Here is a 25698-nt window from a genome sequence, read left to right as displayed (position 1 = left end):
CATGTGGTCCTCTCTCTTCCATTCGAGGTTGATGCGAGCTTTGCAGAGAGAAGAGAAAGGATGCGATTCGGGTCCTGCAGGATGAATGGGGGGCGGCGACCGAGAGCCGGCCTCCCCTCAGGGCTGTCACGGACTCTCATGCTGACATCCATCTAACACAGCGGTTCTCAACCTGTGGGTCGCCACCCCTTTGGCAGTCCAACGACGCTTTCACAGGGGTCGCCTAAGACCATCCTGCAGATCAGATATTTACATGACGATTCATCACAGTAGCAACATGACAGTGATGAAGTAGCAACGAAAATAATTTCATGGTTGGGTCACAACACGAGGAACCGTATTGAAAGGGCCAGAAGGTTGAGAACCACTGGTCTAACGTCTCTTAGAGGCCCACCACGCGGCAGGGAGCGTGTGAGGGCACTGGGGCCGCAGAGGTGCCCTCGGCCGGGAGGAAGCCGGGAGTGGTGACAGACGGCCGCATAAACAAATGACTGCACAAGGTCAGTTCAAGGACAGACACTTAAAGAGGCAGTCCTTCCGTGCACATCGTGGGAAGAGCTTCGGCCCAGTTTGATGGGGTTAAAAACTGCCAGCGTGGCTCAGTGGTTAAGCATCAAGCTATGAACCTATGAGCCCGGGTTGCGGGCTCGATCCCCTGTGGGGCGTGCAGGAGGCAGCCAATCGATAATTCTCATCATTGATGTTTCTCTCTCTCTTCTCCCCCTCTTCCTGCCTCTCTGAAGTCAATTAAAAAACATTTTTTAAAGATATTTTATTGATTTTTTACAGAGAGGAAGGGAGAGGGATAGAGAGTTAGAAACATCGATGAGAGAGAAACATCGATCAGCTGCCTCCTGCACACTCCCCACTGGGGATGTGCCCGCAACCCAGGTACATGCCCTTGACCGGAATTGAACCTGGGACCCTTGAGTCCGAAGGCCGATGCTCTATCCACTGAGCCAAACCGGTTAGGGCAATTAAAAACATTTTATCGAAAAGTGAAATGAATTATGCTCAACTATGTCTGCACTTCGCTTCCGCCGCGTCGCCCTGGGATGGTGTGTGGCCGTGGCCGCCTCGCAGAGCCCGCCCCGGTGCCCTTGAGCCAGGGCCCATCACAGGGACCTGCCCATCCGTGCTCGTGTCGGCGGAACCCAGGCGGGCCCTGGTGGGAAGGGACAGCGGGCAGGAGGAAGGAGGGCGCGGTGGGCAGATCAGCCCCGCGCGGTTGAAAAGCGCTTATTCTAGCCTGAGCGCTGACGCCGCGTAACAGACACCCGGGCTCCGACCCACCTGCTGTGGGTGCCCGTTCGCCGGGCGGCACCTGCCAGTCATCCTCACCTTCCCACCTCGCACCTGCTCCTGCCTGCATCTCCCGTGCCCTTGAAGCTCGCAGCTCACAACTCAGCGCTTTCGGTGACAAAGAGGCACCAAGTGTGCGAGGCGGGAGAGCAGCTGGGCAAGAGCCGACCCGGCTGGGTCCGCGAGACACAGCCCCCTCCCCGCACGTCCCGGCGGCCAGACGCCTCCACTGAGCGCCCGGCTCCCTCCGCCGCCCCGAGCTGAGGTTTGCTGGGCCGCTTCCTCGATTCAGTGACAATCGTTTAAAAATTCCTTGAAATGCCTCTTTCTTTGTCTTGCCTGGGAGTGTGCATTCCAGAATATACACTCTCGTTCTTTGATTCTTTCGCCTTACTTACCACAAATACACACACGCACATGCAATGCACATGCACACGCATGTGCAGGCCACGTGCAGTCATATCACACATTCGCATGCATGTGCATGTGGGCGCACACGCATGCGCCACATACGTGTGCGCGCGTGCATATGCCACGTGCATGCAAACATGGTGCCCACATACCATACACGCACGCACACAATTTACTTCTCTTCATGCCTTTGGATAGAACAGGCGTCGAATTGGGGACTTCATTTTTCAAATGAAATATTATTTTCTCAACCAATTTGTGTTTCTTTTTAAAAAAAGCCCAGGCCGTGTGGCTCCGCTGGTTGGAGCGTTGTCCATGCACCGCAGGGTTGCGGGTTCGAGTCCCAGGGGGCGTGGTGGGGACAGGGTCACATGTCGGCTGGACACAGAAAGAAGAACGTGGAAGCTCCCCACCGAGACCCACGGCGCACCCCGGCCACGGCCCCACGTGGCACCTGGGAACACGCCCCAGCGACGTGGAGGCTGGGAGCATTTTCAGTCTCTGAGTCGGAAGCGGGGTTTGGGGCGAGGCTGCTGTGAACACGGGGTGTACGGCAACGAGGTGCAGCAAGCGCATGCGGCATCGCCCCAGCTCACAGGCCCCCCTCTCCCCAACCCCCACGCGCCCTGAAGAGCACAGATCCCCTAAAAATAGCCCGCCACGGCCACAAGGGGCACGGGCGAGATGAGTCCGATTTCCACGCCTCTCGTTTTCAATTAGGCATGAAACGTCCAGAAGCGTGAGCTGCGAGGAGGCGGCTGGAACGTTCAAAATCGAATTTTCAAAACTGGGTCCTCGGGCAGAGCCGTGAACACACATCTGCACATGTCACTGCGCCTGCAGCTCAATGCCCAGCAGCTGCTTGGTGAGACGGCCCGGCCTGGGCACGCTCAGCTCGGAGGGCAGCTCCCTCATGGCTGGGGGGCGGGGGGGCGACCAACAGCCCCTGCCAGGTGTCAGCTGGTGCGCCTGGTCCCCACGGGGACCTCGATCTCCAGCCCACGACCTCGGGGACCTCATGAACCAGCAGGGAGGTCTTCACGCCTGGAGAGGAGGAAGGAGCGAGGCTGTGCAGGGGGAGGCAGCTGTGCAGGGGGAGGCAGCTGCCTCCTCCTCCACGGCCGCCTCCCCCTGCACGGCAGCCTCCCCCTGCAGAGCGTGCCTTCCCCAGGAGCCCGGGGCAGGCCCCCGGCAGTGCGGGCCGCGGGGGCTCCTTAGACCTGGGAAACACAACAACAGGGCAGCAGACGCACCGACGGCAGCATGAATGATTCAAGCCGCGCTCGAAGTCTCGGGGTTAAAAATACCTCCTCTGGCTGTGAGAGGCAGCCTTGTGGTCGCGACGACGTGGGGACAGGATTTCCATATTTTGTCAGGAGTGGGGGGGGGCGGGCGGAGAGGAAGGATGGAGAGAACAATGCCCGTCCCCGAGGCGGGCTCTGGAGCGGCCGGCACGCTGCCAACACGGGAGGGCACGGCCTTCCACGCGAGGACACCTGTGCAGGATGCCCCCGTCCTTGACGCGGCACCGCCGACCTCGCCTGCCTCCCAAGGGGCTCCGCGTGACCCCATCCTCCGACCTCTGCCTGCGCTCACACCCCCAATTCCAGACCCTGAGAGCCTCAGACAACACGGTGGATCTGGTCCGAAAGGGCCATGGCCTGCCCCGGCCAGTGTGGCCCAGTGGGTTGGGCGTCGTCCCAGGCACCAGGAGGTGGGATCAAGGGCCCAGGTTCCGGGCTCTATCCCGGGTAGGGGGCGTGCAGGAGGCAGCCGGCGTTTCTCTCTCACATCTATGTTTCTCTCTCTCCCCCCTCCTCCCCTTTCCACTCTCTCTAGACAAATTAATAAACTATTCTTTAAAAAAAAAAAAAGTCAACGTGCCGAGGCTGAGAAACGCTGCCCCAGAGGTTAAACTTCAACCGCCAATTGCAAACGACCGATTTCTACAGAAACACGAAAGCACGCGAATCTCATTCGGCGGAGGACACGCCTAGAAATTACTTTTACTCATCTTACACGTTCTTTTTTTAAAATATGTATTTCTATTGATTTCCGAGAGGAAGGGAGAAGGAGAGAGAGAGAGAAACATCCATGATGAGAGAGAGCCATGGATCGGCTGCCTCCTGCACGCCCCACACTGGGGATCGAACCTGCAACCCAGGCATGTGCCCTGACCGGGAATTGAATCGTGACCTCCTGGTTCCTAGGTCGATGCTCAACCACTGAGCCACGCCGGCCGGGCCTGCACATTCTTTTTGTACAAAATCCCGTGTGTGAGAGAGACTGCAATCGCTATGACACATCCCCCAAAACAGACGCCCTCACACGCTGGCCCTCTCTGACTCATTCCAGAGGATTAAGAGCTTCTCAGAAGACGTCTCCCCGTCGAGTCCCGGCAGCGATGTGCTTGGTGAGGCGTTTTCGCCACAGAAATAAAATTAGGAGATGAGCTCAGGCTGAATGTCACCCAGATCCCCAGAGCCAAGTCCCAGGCAGTAGCTGGAGAGACCCGCCCTTCGACAGCTCTGAGGACACCCCACCCCCCGGGGAGCTTAGCTCTCCCCGCGTGACCCTAACCTCACTGGCTACACCCTTTAAACTTCAGGAGGAAGGGAACCCACCCAGAACCCGAAGACAAGCACGGTTTCCAGCACATTTCTCACCGTCACGGACGTTCACACGGACGGAGCGTGTTCTATGAATGCCGACTCAAGCATCAAAGACAGGGCGGCCGCGTGTTGACAAAGCTGTCTTACCAGTAAGGACAACAACGAACCAAGATGAGTGCCACTTCGTTGTGGGCAGATGACACCGGTGACCCATCCAGGGAATCAATCGGTGGGGAGAACACACGGTATTTCCTGCTTCGTGAAAACCAGCAAGGCCCGGCCGGCGTGGCTCGGTGGTTGAGCATCGACCTATGAACCAGGAGGTCACAGTTCGGTTCCCGGTCAAGGGCACAGGCCCGGGTTGCGGGCTCGATCCCCAGTGGGGAGCGTGCAGGAGGCAGCCGATCCATGATTCTCTCTCATCACTGATGCTTCTCTCTCCCCGACCCCGACCCTTCCCCTCTGACATCAATAAAATAAAATACAACAACAAAAAAGTGGGAGCCTCGAACCCATCCCGTGACTCCTCGGCTGAGGCCCCCCTCCTGCTGGCTGGGTCTGGACAGGCTTCGAAGTCAGGCCTGGAACTGTGGCCTCGCGTTTTCGGACGGACAATACATACCCCAGGATCACGGCACGAACTCGCTCCCCTACTGTACGACCCCCCCCCCCCAATAGTTCAAAAAGGCGAAAAACAAAAACTCCAGTTCAGCTTTTAAGACATCTGAGTTCCTCTCATGATAGCAGCGGGCTCGACGGGAGGAGCAGAGAGAAAATGCAATTAATCCTCGCCCTCCGCCCCCCGCCCCCCGCCCCCGGGACCAACAGCCTCTTCAGGCATTTCCCTTCAGCCCCTGCAGACGCTGCGCGTGAAAGATCCCACCTGTCAGTGTTTCATATGTTTCGGCACAAAAACCTCTGAGGCAGCGTTTTTATTTGAACCCAGAGGGGAGTTTTCTTTAAAAAAAAAATGCCCGTTACAGCCGGCTGCTGTCACACGTGGGTCCGCTAACGAGGCGTCCACGGACGAGCCTATGACCCTCTGGGTTTCGTGAAAGTGGAGCACTGCAAACTAATCACAGCCATGTCTTTTTTAAAAAAAAATATATCTGTATTGATGTCAGAGAGGAAGGGAGAGGGAGAGAGAGAGAAACATCCGTGATGAGAGAGAACCATGGATCGGCTGCCTCCTGCAGGCCCCACACTGGGGATCGAGCCCACAACCCGGGCCTGTGCCCTGACCAGGAATCGAACCGTGACCTCCTGGTTCCTGGGTCGGTGCTCAACCACTGAGCCACGCCGGCCGGGCTCCGCTGCTCTTTCTATAAAGATCAAAGCCCTTCCCCTGTTTCAAAGGCTCTTGGTTGGTTCCTGCTACATGTTGAGCCCAGGGCTGCCCCGGCTCCTCTCCCCATCTCTGGGTTCCCGCCACACTGGCCTGGCTGGTCTTCTCCCCGTCCCATCAAGCCACCAACGCCCGCTGGCCCTGGGTCCGGGCCCCGGCTGCTCGGTCCTCCCTTCTCCTGTGAACCTCACTCGTCCCTCAGATCTGAACTCACGCTGGAGAGATCGGCCGGCCCCTGGCCCCGGCCCCCGGTGGGTCCGATGCCCTCTGACGCTCTTGTACTTCCCTTCACGTCACCCGGGACAGCTTATAACGACGTGCTTGTGTCTTCGACGCGTGTCTGTCTCCCGCTCTAGACTTCAGAGCCACGCGGTCAGCGTGCGTCTCTGTGTGGAGCTGTCCTCGCCCCTGCGTTTCCGCGCTTCGCACACGCCTTTGACATCTCGCAGTTGGCCAGGAAGTCACTTCTGATTTTCACATGAAAGCAGTTCGGTAGAAAGAAGCCGATCCATGCGGATCATCATTCATCTCGACTCTCTCGTTGTGCATTTGTTTAAAAGGAAGCTCGGCCCGGCCGGCATGGCTCAGTGGTGGAGCGTCGACCTATGAACCAGGAGGGCAGGGTTCAATTCCCGGCCACGACACATGCCTGGGTGGCGGGCTCCATCCCCAGTCGGGGGCGTGTAGGGGGCAGCCGATCCATAATTCTCTCATCATTGATGTTTCTCTCTCTCTCTCTCTCTCTCTCTCTTTCTCTCTCTCTCTCTCTCTCTCTCCCTTCATCTCCGAAATCAATTTTAAAAATATATTTTTAAAAGATTTAATAATACGCACTTATCTGGGAACAGACGGCAAGCCCAGCAGTGGCGTGAGGGGAGCGAGCTGAGCCCATGAGCCCGTGAACGAGGGTCGCCTTCCGCTGGTTTGCGAAGCTTTGTCGAGACCGGGCCCCTGTCATCTGGATCGGTTTAGGGTAAAACTCAGTTGGGTTTTTTTTTTTTTTTTTAAGAACAGATGGAAAGAGAACACAACGGCGTGCAGTGTGCAAACACCAGCAGAATTTCAAACAGTCGTGGGCAAAGGAATGGAAAATAAACATAAGTCTAGGAAGTCCTACAACTGCAGTCGCAGAAAGACGGCTTCGAAACCGTTATGCTGACGGTTCCCGGTGAGGGGGTCTCTGCTGCCCCAGCTTCCAACAACGCATCAGACTTCGGGTCTGCCAGGGACGCCGGTGGGGGGGGGGGGGCTTCCTTGGCCGGCAGGGGGGACCTCGGACCAGAATGGGACTCGTGGGAGCCCTCCAGACGGTCAGATCACTAAAAGGAATAACCCGGCCGGCGTGGCTCAGTGACTGGGCGTCGACCTATGACCCAGGAGGTCACGGTGAGATTCCCGGTCAGGGCACAGGCCCGGGTTGCAGGCTCCATCCTCAGTAGGAGGCATGCAGGAGGCAGCCGATCCAGGATTCTCTCTCCTCATGATGCTTCTCTCTCTCTTCCTCTCCCTTCCTCTCTGAAATCAATAAATAAAAATTTTTTTAAAGGACAGTGTCCTTGTGCTAAGGCGACCATGGCACTCTTACTGTTCCCGAACCCAGACTCCCAGTTCACCCGTTCGTAACCACTGGCAAAGAGCTGAACCGCGTTTCCTACACAAGCAGAAGTGGATGGGCAGGTCTGCTCAGCCTCCGGACGCAGGATCGACCACACGGCCGTCGGGAGAGGAGAAGTGCTGACTGGCGGGAAACGCGGACATCTGCTGGCATCTTCGCTCCGGCTCCAAAATGAATCCCCCCCCTGCCCTGCCCGCACACTCCAGAGGCGTGGCCAGCAGCCCGGCTAATTAAAAGCATCTATACTTCTGACGGGGGGTGGGGGGGGGGGAGCCTCTCCCGTGGCTGGGAGCCGCGCTCGGCTTCTCCTGGGCACCCCGGAGCACCTGGGCACCCGCAGAGGGACCGCTCTGTAATTACTTCTTCAACGCGGTGCCAGGTGGCTCTCTACTGCCCCCAGCAGGTGCCAGGGGAGCTTTCCCCGAAGCAGCCCCAGCTCATCGGAGCTGCTTACTCTCATCCGAAGCAGAAGAGGTTTACCTGGGAAATATACTTAAAATACATATATAAATTAGTCCAATAAACTTTTTAAAAAATCTTTATTGATTTTTGTTTATTTTGGGGGTTTTTTGTGTTTGTTGTTGTTGATGTTAATCCTCACCCAAGAATATTTTTCCATTGATTTTTTTTTTTTTTTTTTTTAGGGAGAGTGGAAGGGAGAGGGAAAAAGAGAAAAACACATCCACTGGTTGCCTCCTGCACGAGCCCTGACCGGGGCCTGGGCCAGGGAGGAGCCTGCAACCAAGGCAGGTGCCCTTGACCGGAATGGAACCCAGGACGCTTTGGTCTGCAGGCCGACGCTCTATCCACTGAGCCAACCCGGCTAGGACTAAATCTTTAGGGTTGAAAGTATTGCTATAATAGTAGGTCCTCTTTTCTCCCATTAACTTCTGCCAGCCCACTCCCGCCCCCCACCCGCATCCACAGGCCCTCACCACCCCATTGTCTGTGTCCACGGATTATGCATATATGCATGCAAGTTCATTGGTTGATCTCTTCCCACCCACCTTAAATATACTTTTATTGATTTCAGAGAGGAAGGGAGACAGACAGACAGAAACATCAATGATGGGAGAGAATCATGGATCGGCTGTCTCCTGCACACCCCATACTAGGGATCAAGCCTGCAACCCGGGCATGTGCCCTGACTGGGAATGGAACCGTGACCTCCTGGTCCATGGGTCAATGCATAACCCCTGAGCCACGCCAGCCGGGCCATCGGGTGAATATGAAACAATTACTTTCCTTGTATCTGTCTGCAATCACACGGAATGACAGTGTGACAGCTAACCCTACACGTGGACAAGGAGTGAAGGATGACAAAGCAGATTTAAATAAAAGATGCCTCGTCAGCGCACTAAGAAGACAGCCGTCGGAGCCTTCCCTCTCGGCGGGTTTTCAGAAGGCTCGCGCCCCATGGTGGGGCAGAGCCTCGGTCTGGAGGCAGGTCTCAGGCAGGTGGCGAAGGAAGGGGGAGTGCGACTGTGCTGGTTACATTATTTTTATTCTGAATAAATGACACCTCGGCCAAGGAATTCATGCCCCTGGAGGCAGAGATGCACAGACCTTGCGTTTCGCCAGGGCGCCCTCCAGTGGCCAAAGCCCCACATGACGCTCCTTCATAATCCCTCCCTGTCTCAGAAACCCTATCATTACTGCAATTACCGATTAATTACGCCCTTTCATGAAGGTTAGAAGAAGCCAAGTACCAGGGCAAGGGGGTAAAGGCATGCTTTCTGCCTTTTTCCTCTTATTGCGGCATCGTTTCTTTTTCTAAAATATATTTTATTGATTTTTTACAGAGAGGAAGGGAGAGGGATAGAGAGTTAGAAACATCGATGAGAGAGAAATATCGATCAGCTGCCTCCTGTACACTCCCTACTGGGGATGTGCCCGCAACCCAGGTACATGCCCTTGACCGGAATTGAACTTGGGACCCTTCAGTCCGCAGGCTGACGCTCTATCCATTGAGCCAAACTGGTTAGGGCTTCTTTTCTTTTTTAAAAAATATATTTTGATTGATTTCAGAGAGGAAGGGAGAGGGAGAGAGATAGAAACAGTAATGATGAGAACCACTGATCGGCTGCCTCCTGCACGCCCCCTTACTGGGGATCGAGCCCGCAACCCGGGCAGGTGCCCTGGCCGGGAATCGAACCGTGACCTCCTGGTTCATGGGTCGATGCCCAACCACTGAGCCACGCCGGCCGGGCCTGGGCGCCCTCTCTGATTCTGAGTCTCCTTCACGGGCTTCTGATCTGGAGGGTTCTTTCCCTCCCCAGCATGCCTCGGGGCCCGGGAACAGACTCGACACTGGCAGCAGCATCCCTTTCTTCTTACGGAGACTGGAGACAAGGGACTCATTACCCTACTTTCTTACAAAGAAACAGACGCCCGGGTCCAGGGTCTGGTGTTGGAGAGAAGCCGTGCTCAGCCCCCTGACAGGTTTATGAGTCTGATTTACACTAAGGGGCTGGTTGAACACCGTGTCGTCTTATTAAAAGTAGCGGTTCCCGCGTATCTGAATGTGACAATGAAACCACACTTTCGTTAAAAGAGCGTTTCGTGAGCGCTGCCCATCGGAACTGAATTATGCGTCCAATATGTCGGGGGGCGGCGAGGCTGCCAGCCCCGAGGGGACATCGTGACCGAACTCGGTCCGCGCCGATACTCGGGGCTTCCCCGCCAGCTAATGAAGACATGTGTCGTGTGTTATCTCTCATCAAACCCGCCACCAACTGCATCCTGTGAAAACCATGCATCTTCAGGTTCGATTCCGGTCAAGGGCATGTACCTTGGTTGCAGGCACAGCCCCAGTGGGGGGTGTGCAGGAGGCAGCTGATCGATGTTTCTAACTTTCTATCCCTCTCCCTTCCTCTCTGTAAAAGATCAATAAAATATATTTTAAATAAAAGAAAGAAAACCATGCATCTTCTAGAGGCAGGTCCCACACTCGCGGTCACTGACTTGCTATGAGGAGAGCAGGTTGAACTTACAGGAGCCCCCGGCCGGCGTGGCTCCGTGCTCGAGTCATTCCCATTCCTTCAGATCAGTGGTTCTCAACCTTCCTGATGCCGCCACCCTTTAATACAGTTCCTCATGTGGTGGCCCAACCATAAGATTATTTTCGTGGCTACTTCATCACTGTAATGTTGCTACTGTTATGAATCGTCATGTAAATATCTGATATGCAGGATGTCTTGTCATTGTTACAAATTGAACATCATTAAAGCATCGTGATGAATCACAAAAACAATATGTAACTATAGATGTGTTTTCCAATGGTCTTAGGCGACCCCTGTGAAAGGGTCGTTTGACCCCCAAAGGGGTCGCGACCCACAGGTTGAGAACCGCTGCTTTAGCTCTTTGATTCCTCCCATACACACGGCAGGGTTACTTTGTAAGTGAGAAATCAAATCACTATTATAAAGCTTTTTGTGGTCTTTAAAGTAGTCTAACTGTTGTCCATTATAGTGTTTTTGAGCCAACTCACCACCCAGGCCGAGAGAGCCAATTGATAGATTTTCAAGAATTTTTAAAGCTACTTGGTAACCCCTTGGTAGCTTGACATCAGCCTCGCTGGGAGCATTTACACCACAGGAATGGGCAGGCCCTGCCAATCAGGGCTTTGGTTTTTCCTGGAGAGCTGGTTCTCAATCGCTCACCAGCTCACCGCTGCTTCTAGTCAGGATCCTAAATGATTATGACGTTTCCTAAGCCAACAGGTGAGTGAACAGAAGGTCAAGGGAAAAGAATGTATGGTGTGGCGACAGGTCTCAGTCAGCTTCTTTCATTTTTAATATATATTTTTTATTGATTTCAGAGGGGAAGGGAGAGGGAGAGAGAGAAAGAGAGAAACATCAATGATGAGAGAGAATCATCGATCGGCTGCCTCCTTCATGCCCTGCACTGGGGATCAAGCCCGCAACCCAGGCATATGCCCTGGGCCAGAACTGAAGCTGGGACCCTTCAGTCCACAGGCCGACACTCTACCCACTGAGCCAAACCGGCCAGGGCTCAATCAGATTCTTAAAGAAGCGCTGTGTTCAGGTAGAATGGACGTAGCACAGCACATAATTAGACACACCAGAGCAAAAGATGAGAGAACTTTTACTCACGATGCGACTAATACGAGAGCATGGAAATGGGAAAATGAAACTACCTAATTATTGAAGACCTAGCTCTGGCGACTGTGAAATGGATCAACTGGAGAAAAAGGAAGGGGACGGTTCCCTTTGGACGCCATCGTCCGTGCAATAACCCCGTGCTTAGTAATATAAATCCTGGTTAGAAAACAGGAAGTATAAGGAGTTCTGCTTTAGGGATGTGAGTAAGATCTCAATTTTACTCCGACCCCCACCACCTGCCCTCCAGCACGGGCGGCTGACGTCTCACGCCGCGACTACCAGGCCAGTAAGTGGCTGCTCTATGGAGAGCGAGCGAAAGGAGAAAAAGGGGTTTCCGGCTCTGGAGGGAAGATCATGCGTCTGTTTTGATGAGAATTAAGCTTAATCGCTTGTCCCACATGGGAAATGTCTTATCCAATATCGGGCCCCAAACCAACGCTCTCTGGCACCGTCCCTTGTCCTTTCAGAGGGGGCGTGCAGAGCAGAGGAACTCGTATGTCGTTACAATTTATCTCCCTCTCACCCTGAGAAAGCCAGTGCCAGCCTCTTTCTGCTCCTCGTCCCTCAGAGTCTGGCAAACATCTTCGCTGCTGACTTCATCCCCCGTGGGAGCTGGCGGCTGTTTCCGCTATTACTGAGCCGACGGGCTCATCGCAGGCCATGATGCTAAAGCCAGATGAGGCAGGGAGGAAGCCCACATTGGAAAACAACTCTGTTCTGGCCGGCGTGGCTCAGTGGTTGAGCATCGGCCTTAGAACCAGGAGGTCACAGTTCGATTCCCGGTCGGGGCACAGGCCAGGGTTGCGGGCTTGATTCCCAGTGTGGGGCGTGCAGGAGGCAGCCGATCCATGGTTCTCTCTCATCGTAGATGTTCCCATCTCTCCCTCTCCCTTCCTCTCTGAAATCAATGGAACATTTTAAGAAAGAATTTACTCACACGTCTTGTTGATTACAAGAAATTCAACTTGTAAAATGTGACCGCCATCTTTCTAAGCTTCTGAGTGAATTTTTGAAACCATTTAAAATATTCTCTCATTCAGGGGCTTGGAAGAATTAAAGATGGATTTTTAAAAATTGAGTCCAGCCCTGACCGGTTTGGCTCAGTGGATAGAGCGTCGGCCTGCGGACTCAGGGGTCCCAGGTTGGATTCAGGTCAAGGGCATGTACCTTGGTTGCAGGCACATCCCCAGTAGGGAGTGTGCAGGAGGCAGCTGATCGATGTTTCTCTCTCATCGATGTTTCTGACTCTCTATCCCTCTCCCTTCCTCTCTGTAAAAAATCAATAAAATATATTTTTTTTAATTGAGTCCAGTTCTGTGAGGTTTCGCAAAATCCCTATTCCCGGGGCTCGCTCTGCCCTCCTTTACGCTGTCAGTTGTTCCAGTGATTAATTTTGTAAGAAATGGCTTGTTCTCCTCGTTGGCATGGACGTGAGCGATGGCTTCCTGCCACTTTGCAGTGTACTTCCTCCTCTTTGAAGCTGCCATATGTTTCGCAACCCGAGAGAGACGCTCCTCGCCCGAGACATCACCGTCTGTGGGGAGTTTGATTTTTCAGGTTTTCTTAGCTCTGGGGAAGGATCGAGGGCCCGGTGATAAATGCTTTCTTGCCCCGGCCGCTTCGCTGCCCTGGTGGGGCCCACGGTGGACTTCGTATTTGGGGGGGGCCATCCTGCCTCGTCCACCTTTTCCCTCCCCAGATTTTTATATAATTGGGGAGGGCTGGTCACTGTAGGGAGGGCAGTTCTAAGCCAAGGCACAACAATTTGACGTTTTTGTTTTTTATATATACACATATATTTTTTTTTAATATTTTTTAATTGATTTTAGAGAGGAAGGGAGAGGGAGAGAGAAACATCCATGATGAGAGAGAATCATGGATCGGCTGCTTCCAACATGCCCCCTACTGGGGCTCGAGCCCACAACCTGGGCATGTGCCCTTGACCAGAATCAAACCCAGGACCCTTCAGTCTACAGGCCGACGCTCTATCCGCTGAGCTAAACCAACTAGGGCTACATTATTTTTTTATTAATTTCAGAGAGGAAGGAAGAGGGAGAGGGAGATAGAAACATCAATGATGGAGAGAGAATCATGGATCAGCTGCCCCCTGCACGCCCCACACTGGGGATCGAGCCCACAACCCAGGCATGTGCCCTGACGGGGAATCGAACTGTGACCTCCTGGTTCATAGGTCGACGCTCAACCACTGAGCCACGCTGGCCGGACTGTTATTGTTACTGTACTAATCATTTTGTAAGAAACAATGCCCAGTGTTGGACAGGCCGGATGGGTCAGTCCAACTGAACCGGAGCAATCCTTTGGAAGGGGCCAGAGAACAGCCTCATAGTGTCAGGGGCAGACATAGAACAGTGGGGACCCTCGGCCATGATAAGAAATATTCATGCTGCTCTGTTATCCCGGACGGTTCTGTGCTGATAGAGAAAGCGCATCCTGCCCTGGCTGGGAGCCGTACGCCCCGGGACATGGGCGCTCCCATCGGAATGCGGTCCATCCCCCTGTCCCGAGAGCTGCCCACCGTCATGGAAAGACTGACAGCCTCGTGGCCGACACAACCCGGTCCCGGAGGCACCCGGTGTTTACGCACAACCCGCAGCCCCTACGGCCTGTGATCTGGTCCCAGGGTGCCTGGCGGCGCCCGCCCTCTGCGACCCCCCTCCCAGCCCGCAGGACCTGTAACCTGTATCGATTCTCCCGTGCGTCCTGTCCCGTGCCTGTCGCTCCTACTTCCCCACGTCATCCTGTCCTTCTTCCCAATATAAGCAGCTGGCTGATGGGGGCGGTGGGGGGCAGAGCAGATGTTTGTGGGTGCCCGGCTGCTCTCCATGCTGCCGGCAGGACTGGAATCAACGCTCATCTAGGACTCAACCCCGTCTCTGCTAAATTGGCTCAAGTCATGGCAGGCAGCCCGGTCCCCTGCCTGGGTTGTCTGGTTACAACCGGACTCCCACCCCCTGAAGCATGAAGCCCTCAGGACACCGAGGCTCTGAGCCGCATCCAGTAACCTTAGGAACACAGCCTCCGGCCTGCGGACCACAGAGACAGAGCTCTGGTCACACTAGAGATAACAGCCCGGCCTCCTCCGTGGTGTTTGGGCTCCAGGCCCAGAAAAGCAGCAAAACCGGACGAGCTATGCCATGGCTGACCTCCGGACCAGCTGCGGTGACGCATGGACCCATCGGTGGAGACCTCGACCCTGAAGGACACACCGGGAGAGCTGATGACTATTCTACCCTGAAAGCCCCGCCTTTGGGAAACAGACACAAACCTCCAAGACGAAGCAAGAGGTCGGGCCTGGCTCTGAGCCGAGATGTACAAGTTGACTCCCCTCCCGGTCCCCGCTCCGGGCCGCCCGGCTGCCCGCCCTTCCTCCTCGCTCCCTCAAGGGCAAATGCGCGTCAGCCGGACGCAGCCAGCCCTCGCTCCCAGACACCGCGACATCCTGCCATTTCACGTGTTTTTTCTTTTAAAGCATCTCCTGCTGGGCCCCAGCCATAGCGCCTGCCTGCGGGGGTGTGAGCACGTCTACAGGATTTTTCTAAGGGCAGCGGGCGGGGAGCAGGGAAATGCATGGACACGCCAGTGAGGTCCCATTTAAATTCCAGCCCTGATTCTTCTGTGGTTAAATCTCTCCCCGCCCCACCACCACCATGTCTGCTTCCTCGGTATCTGAGTTACAGTGTCAGACGAACACTATGAATGAAGCACAATGCAGATTGCCCACAAGGGGGGGGGGGGGGGAGGGGAGAGAGTCCTGGGACATCTCAGCGTGGCCTCTCGCCCGCAAAGCAGATGCGGGGGACTCGAAATGCTCCTGACAGCTCCATCCTGCCCCACCCCCCACAAAAAGGTTGAAATCCCCCGCGATTAAAGGTTCGCCGTTCATTTGCCTCAGCACGCGGGGGCTGAGAGATCGATTGAGCTCTTCATTCCATTCCACTGCACCGACAGCTGCTCAGATGTCCAACGAGTCCTCCTGAGGCGTTAAGGGCGCCGGTAGGGACTGAAGCCCCCCCCCCCCCCCCCCCCCCCGCCTTCGGCCCCTCTTCGCAGACGGGTATCACCCACCGTGGCGGGAGCCAACGGACCCAGCGGCGATTTCTTGCCTCCCCGTGCCCACGGGCGCTTTGGCATTTTTCACTCCCTTCTCATCACGCTGCCCTGTCTGCTAACACCCCATCTGAACATCTACCTCAGGCGACGCAAGCATCCTCCAGGAAAGGCCATCAAACGTATCTCCGCTCTCCCTGAAAACTGGAAAATGAATTTTTTTCATGTTTTAAAAGAGATGATCCAAGCCCGGCCGGTGTGGCTCAGTGGTTGAGCATCAACCTATGAACCAGGAAGTCACGGTTGGTTCGATTGCCGGTCAGGGCACGCGCCCGGGGTGCAGGCTCAATCTCCAGTGTGGGGCGGGCAGGAGGCAGCTGATCCATGATTCTCTCTCATCATGGATGTTTTTTCTCTCTCTCTCCCTCTCTCTCTTCCTCTCTGAAATCAATAAAATAAAAAATATATTTAAAAAAAAAAAAAGAAGAAGCCCTAACCAGTTTGGCTCAGTGGATAGAGCATCGGCCTGCAGACTGAAGAGTCCCAGGTTCAATTCCAGTCAAGGGCATGTACCTTGATTGTGGGCACATCCCCAGTAGGGGGTGTGCAGGAAGCAGCTGATGGATGTTTCTCTCCCATCAATGTTTCTAACTCTCTATCCCTCTCCTTTCCTCTCTGTAAAAAATCAAAATATATTTTTAAAAAGAAGAAGAAGGAGGAGGAGGAGGTCCAAGGTGTGGGTCTATAATGAAAAATAAAGGAATACCTGGCCCTGGTAAACAAACAAATTTTCCTGGCACATTTCTAAAGCCACCACGCTGGACACCGCGATGAAACAAATGAATCATATGAACAGAGCTTTGACCTCAATGGACTTACAATCTAGCTACAAACACCTGACATGGGTACCGTCAGCCACCCAGGAAGCAAGCTGGGCGGGGGTGAGTCACTGCAAGGTATACACTTCGTCACCAAGACGGCCTCCTTGGCACCTGAGTCACACCCCAAGATCCCGAAGCTGCAGAACCCCCGGCGGGACTGAGATACGGTGTGACTGCGCCAGCCGTCGGGGTCAGAGCGACATGTGTCGAAGGGCCGCAGGTGAACCAAACAGAAGCGTCCGGGGCCTCATCACCTGGAGCTGCCCATCCAGCCCTGACCGGCCTTTCCCTCCTGAGGCCGCAACCTACAACCCTTGCTGGAAGTCAAGGTTGGGTTTTCTTGTTTGTTGGTGGGTTTTTTAAATATATTTGTATTGATTTCAGAGAGGAAGGAAGAGGGAGAGAGAGAGAGACATTCATGATGAGAGAGAATCACTGATCAGCTGCCTCCTGCACGCCCCCAACTGGGGATCGAGCCCCCAACCCGTGCATGTGCCCTTGACAGAATCAAACTGTGACCTCCTGGTTCATAGGTCGAGGCTCAACCACTGAGCCACGCCGGCGACGCCCAGGGTCTGCTTTTAAGCACACTACACATAGCTCATCGCTCCAACAGTCTTCCTTGAAGGTGTTTTATCGGAGATAAAAGAGCCCGAGTGTCGTACACACGTGCCATGCGTTCATCCCTTCGGGTTTGCTCTACGTTTAAACCCGAGCGTAGAGCTCCCTCTGACTTTTCAACTCTCGAAACCCGACAAGCGACAACAGGCGTGTGGGCTGCGGCCCAGTTTTGTTGCATTTCACCAGATAAAAGCTTTCCCTGACTAAGGAATTCGTTCGTCGTTTATTTTATTTTTTTGTCCCCCACACTCTCCCCGACCCAGGAGTGTTCATTTGGTTCACGCACAGCCAAGCCACCCCCGATTGGTTACAAATCCGCTCCAGGCCACCGCGTGGGGAAAGGGTAGCTGATCCAGCAAAATCCAAGCGCAAGACCCAGACGCCTTCACCGCGGTAATGAGCCATCTGCAATGCAGCATCCTCCCCGGGAACCATCTCTCGTCCCATTTGTTTATGTTTTATTCATCACTCTCAGAATCCTCAGTGAAGTGACAGTGATGACATTCAGGAAGTCCTGTTTAAAGAGACACTGCCGGCTCTCCAGAGCTCAATTGTTCAGTGGGAACACCACTGCCCTGAATTGGTCCAAAGTTGCTCACATCTCCTTTATTCTTAGACTAGAGGCCCGGGGCATGAAATTCGTGGACGGGTGGGGTCCCTAGGCCTGGCCGGCGATCAGGGCCGATCGGGGCCTTCTGGCTGCTGGCCGGGGCCTCCCTTCATTCCTTGCCGCCCCCTGGTGGTCAGCACACGTTATAGTGAGCGATCGAATTCCCAGTCTCCTGGTCGAACTCCCAAAGGGACTTTGCATATTAGCCTTATATATATACTAGAGGCCCGGTACGCAAAATTCATGCACGGGGGGGAGGGTGTGTGTCCCTCAGCCCAGCCTGCACCCTCTCCAATCTGGGACATCCCTCTCACAATCCAGGACTGCTGGCTCCTAACCACTTGCCTGACTGCCAGCCTGATTGCCCCCTAACTGCCCTCCCCTGTTGGCCTGATCGCTCCCTAACTGCTCCCCCCTGCCAGCCTGATCGCCCCTAACTGTCTCTGCCTCAGCCCCTGCTAACGTGGCTTTGTCCGGAAGGACATCCGGAAGATGTCTGGTCTAATTAGCATATTACCCTTTTATTAGTATAGACAGATACACAGTGCATTCCCCATGCTGTGCCCAAAACTGTGTGGGGATCATAGGAGAGATTTCATCGATTATCCAATTTTTAAAAGTCCATAGCAGGAACTCAGTTGAGATACACAATGCTCGTCCCCATGGTAACGTGAGCCACACTGCTCCATCTCGGGGGAGCGCGCTGCGGTTCCTCTGGACCACAGTTATACACCAAGGCTTCAATGGACAGGCTCTCGTGATGTATTTGACAAAAACAAGGCTTGGGGAAAAGTGAAAAAGAAAAAGCAGCTCTGAGTTGAGCCAACCTGGGGGTGTCCATCACTAAAAAGACACGGTAATGCCGGCCGGCGTGGCTCAGTGGTTGAGGGTCAAACTATGAACCAGGAGGTCACGGTTCAATTCCCGGTCAGGGCACAGGCCCGTGTTGCGGGCTCGACCCCCAGTAGGAGGCATGCAGGAGGCAGCCAATCCATGACTCTCTCTCATCATGGATATTTCTCTCTCTCCCTGTCCCTTCCTCTCTGAAATCAATAAAAATATAGACATTTTTAAAAGGCACAGTAACAGTTACCACCCTAACTCTGTGAAGAGACCTCCATCTACACAGGTTAGCAAGCCTTTAAAACAAAATTTACTCATAGGAAAATGGCACACCTAGATTCTGCTGGCCAATTTCAAATCTAGCTACGCAATACCCCCAGTCATTTCTTCTTTCGAGATAAGCCTACTTTGTAAAAATAGTCACTATTAATATGTGTGTCTTTCATTTTCCTAGGAAACAACATGTATGTAGGGACCATGATAGGCTATGTGTGACCTCTGCCCTCCAGAAACCTGGAGTTCCTAGGGAAAATGCATGGACATACCCATAAACACACATACTTACACACATACACACACACACACACACACACCCCTTGTATGTCACCCCATTGAATCTGTACCACAGATCAGCCTACGAGATGGAAATTACTCTTCTCCTTTTACTGGTAAAGAAACAGGCTCCAGCATCGCATAGATTTTTAAATCTGAGTTTGCTTCTTAGGATTCCATTCTGCGTGTTAGAAACGGAATCGTCATAAATGCTTCACTTTTTTTTTTTTTTTTAAGAAGCAAGACTTTTTACTGTATCCATTTGGACTGAACTGGACTCTGCTGAGACTATCCCTTGGGGAGCCGACCTCAAGGTGACCTTGACGGCTCTCCACGAGGGGCCTGGGAAAAAGAACATGAAACGCTAACTCCTCCGCTGGGGGCCGCTCTGGCCAGAGCCGCTCTGGCCTCCCCTGCATCGCTCCTGGGGGGCGGGGGAGGGGGGGAGGGGGGAGCTCTCAGAAAAGCTCACGCACAGAAGAGCCACTCCCCGGCCTTTTCTCGGGTCTCTCGGAACCGGCCCGCATTCATCTGCGATCATCAAGCCAGAAAACAGAGCCAGGGACCCAGAGGAAGACAACCGTCCAACAGGGCAAGTTCTCAAGCCCCGCGCCAAGAGAGAGCTTGCTCTCCATCACCAGGAGCGTCAGCAAGTCCGGGGAGAGGAGGGGGGTCGGACAGAGAAAGGAAGGATCGCCTGTGATCGCAGAACAAAAGCTGCCAAGTAACTCTCCACCGCTTGCCAAGGCTCCTGGCAAAAGCTCCTCCTGGGTGGGCGGCGGCGTGTGCGTGAGATCCAGGCCGCGCCTCAGGGACCCCCAGGCGGAGCCCGGCCCGAGCTGCCTGGCCACACCGCACCATCGATCTCATAAATATTTCGGCATCGACAGCGGAGACGGCTTACCGTGGGCGGCCTTCCCGCAGTCCAGCTCCCTCTGCAGCCGGCTGTAATCGGCCTTCACACCCCCCAGCGCGGCGACGTTCCTGGCGCTCAGCCCGGCCAGCCGGGCCAGGAGGCCCTCCAGCCCGTCCCTCTCCACGGTCAGCGCGCCGATCTCCTCCGCGAGCTCCTTGGCCGTGGAGAAATGGTTTCCTGCGGCACCGCGTGGAGAGAAGGAGACGTAAGCTTTGAGGCATCCCCAGGCCTGAAGGACTTATTGTTTTTTAATATATTTTTACTGATTTCAGAGAGGAAGGGAGAGGGAGAGAGGGAGAAACATCCATGATGAGAAAGAATCATGGACCGGCTGCCTCCTGCACGCCCCCTACTGGGGATCAGGCCTGCAACCCGGGCATGTGCCCTGACTGGGAATCGAACCGTGACCTCCTGGTTCACAGGTTGACGCTCAACCACTGAGCCACACCGGCCGGGCTGGACCCGGTTTTCAAGCAAGAGATCGAACAGTCGGGGGGGCGTCAACTGTGCCCCCAACTGAGCCACCAGGCAAAACACGCCCCAGCGTGCCATCGCCTCCTGGGGACGGTCCAGAGAGAAAAGACATCTGAACACAGTGGGAAGAGCTCACGCAGACACGAGGGCCCGTACAGATGGGCTGCTGGGCGCACGGTCCCAGGCCCATCTGCAACTCAGCACGAACCCGAGACCCGGGCCCTCGATCCGACGTGAACGATCATTAACTGAGTCCCGAGCCCCGCCTGCCGTCTGGGGAGCACGGCTGGGAAACGCATCGTGAGAGCCGTGCAAGTGTTACACGCGCACAAGGAGCCCAGTTCCCAGAGAGGCCATTCACGTCGGAGCTCGAGCCCTCGGAATGCTACGCCGCCCTCGGCTGATATTTCAGACGCGTCCTGGCCTCAGTCCCCAGCCAGAGGCCAAGCTCGCTGACGGCGGGAACCGGCCCAGAGCCCCGTGAAGGAAATCAGAGCGGTACAGACGCTGACTCCTGAAGGGAGGCCCATCGGGGACCCGGTGACCCCAATCTCTGTGACTCTAATGGGTCTGCTCCTAGACGCCACCGAGGGTTGTCATGGATATGAATGTCTCGCCTTCGCCATCGCGAGACACACATGCTGGCCTTCTCAGCAGCCAGGGAGCGAGCACACTTGGGCATTCACGTTGGTGGTTTTTTTTAATATATATATATATTTTTTTATTATTATTGATTTCAGAGAGGAATGGAGAGGGAGAGAGAGACAGAAACATCAATGATGAAAGAGAATCATGGATCGGCTGCCTCCTGCACACCCCCTCTGCCCCCACTGGGGATCGAGCCTGCAACCTGGGCATGTGCCCTTGACCGGAATCGAACCCGGGACCTTACAGTCCGCAGGCCAACGCTCTACCCACTGAGCCAAACCAGCCCAGGGCTCACATTGGTTTCTTTTAAAGCCCCTGCCAAGATATTCTATTCTACAAATAAAATTAAAGATCTCTAGGCAGATGCTAAAGCTGAAGCTGATTTTAGCCACTCTGTTCTGTCTCCCTTTATCCTCAACGAGTCTGAGTTTAAATATTTCCTACCACCACCATCCCCACCACCACCCCACACAGATTCCTGCCCGGCCGGTGTTGCTCAGTGGTTGAGCTTCGACCTATGAACCAGGAGGTCACGGTTCGATTCCACCGTCAGGGCACATGCCCGGGTTGCAGGCTCGATCCCTAGTAGGGGGTGTGCAGGGGGCAGCTGATCCGTGATTCTCTCTCATCAATGACATTTCTATCTGAAATCAATACAAATATATTTTTTTAAAAAAGAGATGAGTTCCCAGCCCAATTCTTCAGGCAACACCGATTTCCTCAGCTGATCGAAGAACAAAACAGAAAGCCCCAGGCCCCAAATGCAAGACACCTTCCCACGCGTTTCTCCTGGGATTCTAACGAGAGATCATCCCCACGGCGGAGAGGGCTGGCCCGCTGCCTGAATGACATCCCGCCTCCCTTGGGCTTCATGGAGACATGTCCGCCTGTACGCCCGGGAAGGACGCGCTGATGGAGGCAGGCAGAGCCCCAGCTCGAAGCGAGACCGCGTTCACTCTTCCCGTCTCTCTCTCGGCCAATGGGGCCATCATTCCAAGGAAATGGCTCGTGACGCCGTGAAGAGCCGAGCCCCACGCCCCCCTTTCGCGTCCTCCTGGTTGTAAATAACCCGAGTGGCCGCGCCGGGAGCCAAATTGCTCGTTAGCTGCCAGCGGTACTTGTTTAATGACGTGAAGACAGAAGCTGCCAGTGGTTCTCTTCCTTCTTAAAGCCACAGAAAGCCCAGACCTGGGACGATCATACCGTTTGTTAAATCAGCGGTTCTCAACCTGTGGGTCGCGACCCCTTTGGCGGTCGAACGACCCTTTCACAGGGGTCGCCTAAGACCATCCTGCCTATCAGCTATTTACATGACGATTCATCACAGTAGCAACATGACAGTGATGAAAATAATGTTATGGTTGGGTCACCACATGATATTCTATTCTACAAATAAAATTAAAGATCTCTAGGCATATGCTAAAGCTGAAGCTGATTTTAGCCACTCTGTTCTGTCTCCCTTTATCCTCAACGGGTCTGAGTTTAAATATGGTTGGGTCACCACAGCTGTATTTAAAGGGCCAGAAGGTTGAGAACCACTGGGCTAGAAGGACCTTGAGCACCTGTAGTCTTAAACTCTTTTAAAAAAAACACAGAAAGTGACCCAAACAGCGTGGCTCAGCAGCTGAGCATCGACCTATGAACTAGGAGGTCACGGTTTGATTCCCGGGCGTGTGCCCTGACCGGGTTGCGGGCTCCATCCCGGGTAGGGGGCGTGCAGGAGGCAGCCCATGCATGATTCTCATCGCCGATGGTTCCCTCTCTCTCTCCCTCTCCCTTCCTCTTTCAAATCAACAAAACAGATTTTTAAAAGATGAAAAAAATGAAAAGAAACAGGAAGTGGAAGTCCCAAATAGGGTACCCACACAGATGACTTCCTCCCTATCACGCGTGCACGTGTATCTGTACGAGGCTCACCCATCCCTTCATAAGGAGACCTCGCCGCCCATCTATTCGTGGGTCTTGTCACCAGGCCCCTCGGCCGCCCCACTGAGCACCTACAGGCACATAACGCCACGGAAACACCGGCCGGAATGACAGAGAGCCCGGGGCGCCTTAAACTCTTAAAGAAACGATGTTTTCAGCCACCAGAGCTGGAGGTGGCCGGCTGGGCAGCGGTTACCTGACACGGCGAGCATTTTGGCCTCCAGCAACGCCGGGAGCTGGGTCTCGATCTCGTGAAGGCTCCTCCGCAGGGAGCCGCACAGCCTCTGGGTCCTGCACACCTGGGAGGAGAGAGACACGCCCGAGTCCTCATCCGGGACAACTGAGAAGGCAGCGAAGCGCGATCTCTTTAGGGAACGGGCGTGGGGAGGCCTTACCTTCGCAGCGATTTCTCTCAGGGACCAGTGGAGGGGTTTCAGCTTTTCCTGGAGGCTGGAAGAAGGAACGAAAGAGAGGACCTTGGTCTCCTGGGAGTCACCGTTCCATCCCACCCCATCCGGGACACTCGGAGACACTGGCCCCCGTCGGCCCACTGGCTGAAGAACAGAAGGAAAGACGATGCCAAAGGGGCTCCCGCTGGCTGTGGCGTTAATACACCGGCGGGAAACGGACTGACCCTCCCAAATGATGCTCTGCTTAGGCCAGTGGTCAGCAAACTGGCCCCTTGAGTGTGGCTCTTCCACAAAGTACCACGTGCGGGCGCGCACGTACAGTGCGATTGAAACTTCGTGGCCCATGCCACGGGGCCAAAGAACCTCATGTGGCTCGTGAGCCACGGTTTGCAGACCAATGGCTTAGGCCAACGTTAAACTCCACAGGGCACGTCTACTGACAGGGGGCAGGAACGCCCCAGATATGCTCCTGGCGACAGAGGGTTAACATTCACGTCCCTGCAACTACCTTCCAAACACGAAGGTCTACGCGGGATGCAGTTCATAGGCAGGTCACCCGCTGATCTGTTTGGGGACACAGTGCCATCCCACCCATCCGTGCCGAGCGCCTGCTGTATGTGGCAGTAGGGGGAGCACACAGGAGATGCACGGATTTAAAGTACATCTACCTATGCCCGGCCAGCGTGGCTCAGTGGTCAAGCGTTGACCTATGAACCAGGAGGTCACGGTTTGATTCCCAGTCTGGGCACATGCTGGGTTACAGGCTCCATCCCCAGTAGGGGGCGTGCAGGAGGCAGCGGATCCATGAGTCTTTCTCATCATTGATGTTTCTATCTCTCTCTCCCTCACCCTTTCCTTTCTGAAATCAATAAAAACATAGTTTTAAAAAACAGGTGTTCCCAGCCACACTCGAAGACTGATTCACACATTCACAGGACAGATGGGCAATGGGTCCACTTAGGACCCTGGGACGGAGCTGATCCCCAGGGCAGCATCTCTAGCGAACGCCCAGGGGGTCAAGCACCACCCTCCGGGCTGACTCCCCGCGTGGGTCTGGGCTCAGCTCTGGCTCTTTCACAGAGAGAACATCAGCCTCCTTCAGAGACCCGGGAGAGAGCAGGGAGGCAGCGACGCGCGTAATTGACCGCGTTGTTTTCTGTTTGATCTGATTTATATTTAATTTATGTAATTTACGCTATATTACGTCTCGCAGTAGATTTACCTGCCTAATTATGTTTTGCTCAGGCTAATGTTAACGTTCGTCGCCTCCCTGGGGTAGGCAGGGAATGAACGCGGCGGGGGGGGCAGGGGACCATGAATAATCCATGCCCCCTGCCAGTGGCTCGCATGCTATTTTTAGCAGAACTCTATTAAACAAAGTTTATTAAACAATATATTCCTATTGATTTCAGAAAGGAAGGGAGAGGGAGAGATAGATAGACTTATCAATGAGGAGAGAGAATCATGGATCAGCTGCCTCCTGCATGCCCCACCCTGGAGATCGAGCCCACAACCCAGGTATGTGCCCTGACCGGTAATCGAACCGTGACCTCCAGGTTCACAGGTCAACGTTCAACCATTGAGCCCCACCAGCCGGGCAGGGGATCCGTTATGATTGAGGCGGGGTGTCTGGCCTACGACAGATGATGTCATGTGGGTCCCCAAACCACGATTCCAGGAGCAGAAATACACATTGACAACCACCCAATTAGATGAGTGACATGTCTAGACACAAGCGTTACATGCACACCGAGGATTAAAACAAATCCCTTGTTTCTCTCCAGCTTGCACGCTGCTTGTGACAAATAACTCGTCTCAAATGAAATTGCCCCCACATTATCTCCACAAGGCAGCAGGTGATGGTTTAACACGCACCCCAGACCACACTGACACGAGTATCTTCGTCCCAGGCAGCCAGCCTGGGAATACTCGTGGGAATAATCATGGGGGACAGCTATTGAGCACTTCCTGTGTCCCAGGCACGCTCCTCTATCCCTGACACAGATTCGCATTTTAAATTCTCATAACTCTTTGAGACAAGAAAAGTCCGTCAAAGAGGAACAGAAGGCCCTGGCTGGAGGCTCAGTTGGTTGGATCGTCATCTCCGTACACCAAAAAGGTTGCGGGTTCGATTCCCAGTTAGGGCACATACCTAGGTTGTGGGTTCCATCCCTAGTCGAGGCGCATACGGGAGGCAACAGATCAATGATTCTCTCTCATTGTTGATGTTTCTCTCTCTCTCTCTCCCTCTCCCTTCCTCTCTGAAATCAATAAAAATATATTTTAAAAAAACAAACAAAGACCTGCAGCTCCGTTCGGAAAATATTATACATGAGAGAC

The 25698-nt window shown here is 54.4% G+C and overlaps 1 protein-coding gene across 1 annotated transcript in view; it reads right to left on the bottom strand.

Moving 5' to 3' along the window:
• Positions 1 to 25698, bottom strand: part of DISC1 (DISC1 scaffold protein) — a 59608-nt gene that overhangs the window by 14222 nt on the left and 19688 nt on the right. The window contains 3 exon segments of the mRNA XM_070401459.1: positions 19889 to 20077; positions 23145 to 23247; positions 23344 to 23398. Of these exon segments, the coding sequence (XP_070257560.1) occupies positions 19889 to 20077; positions 23145 to 23247; positions 23344 to 23398 (347 nt within the window).

This window comes from Myotis yumanensis, unplaced genomic scaffold, assembly GCF_028538775.1.
Source record: "Myotis yumanensis isolate MYYU_CA2020_CCGP unplaced genomic scaffold, mMyoYum1.0.hap1 SCAF_22, whole genome shotgun sequence".
Classification (NCBI taxonomy): Eukaryota; Metazoa; Chordata; class Mammalia; order Chiroptera; family Vespertilionidae; genus Myotis; species Myotis yumanensis.
This window is presented reverse-complemented; position numbering and strand designations above follow the sequence as displayed.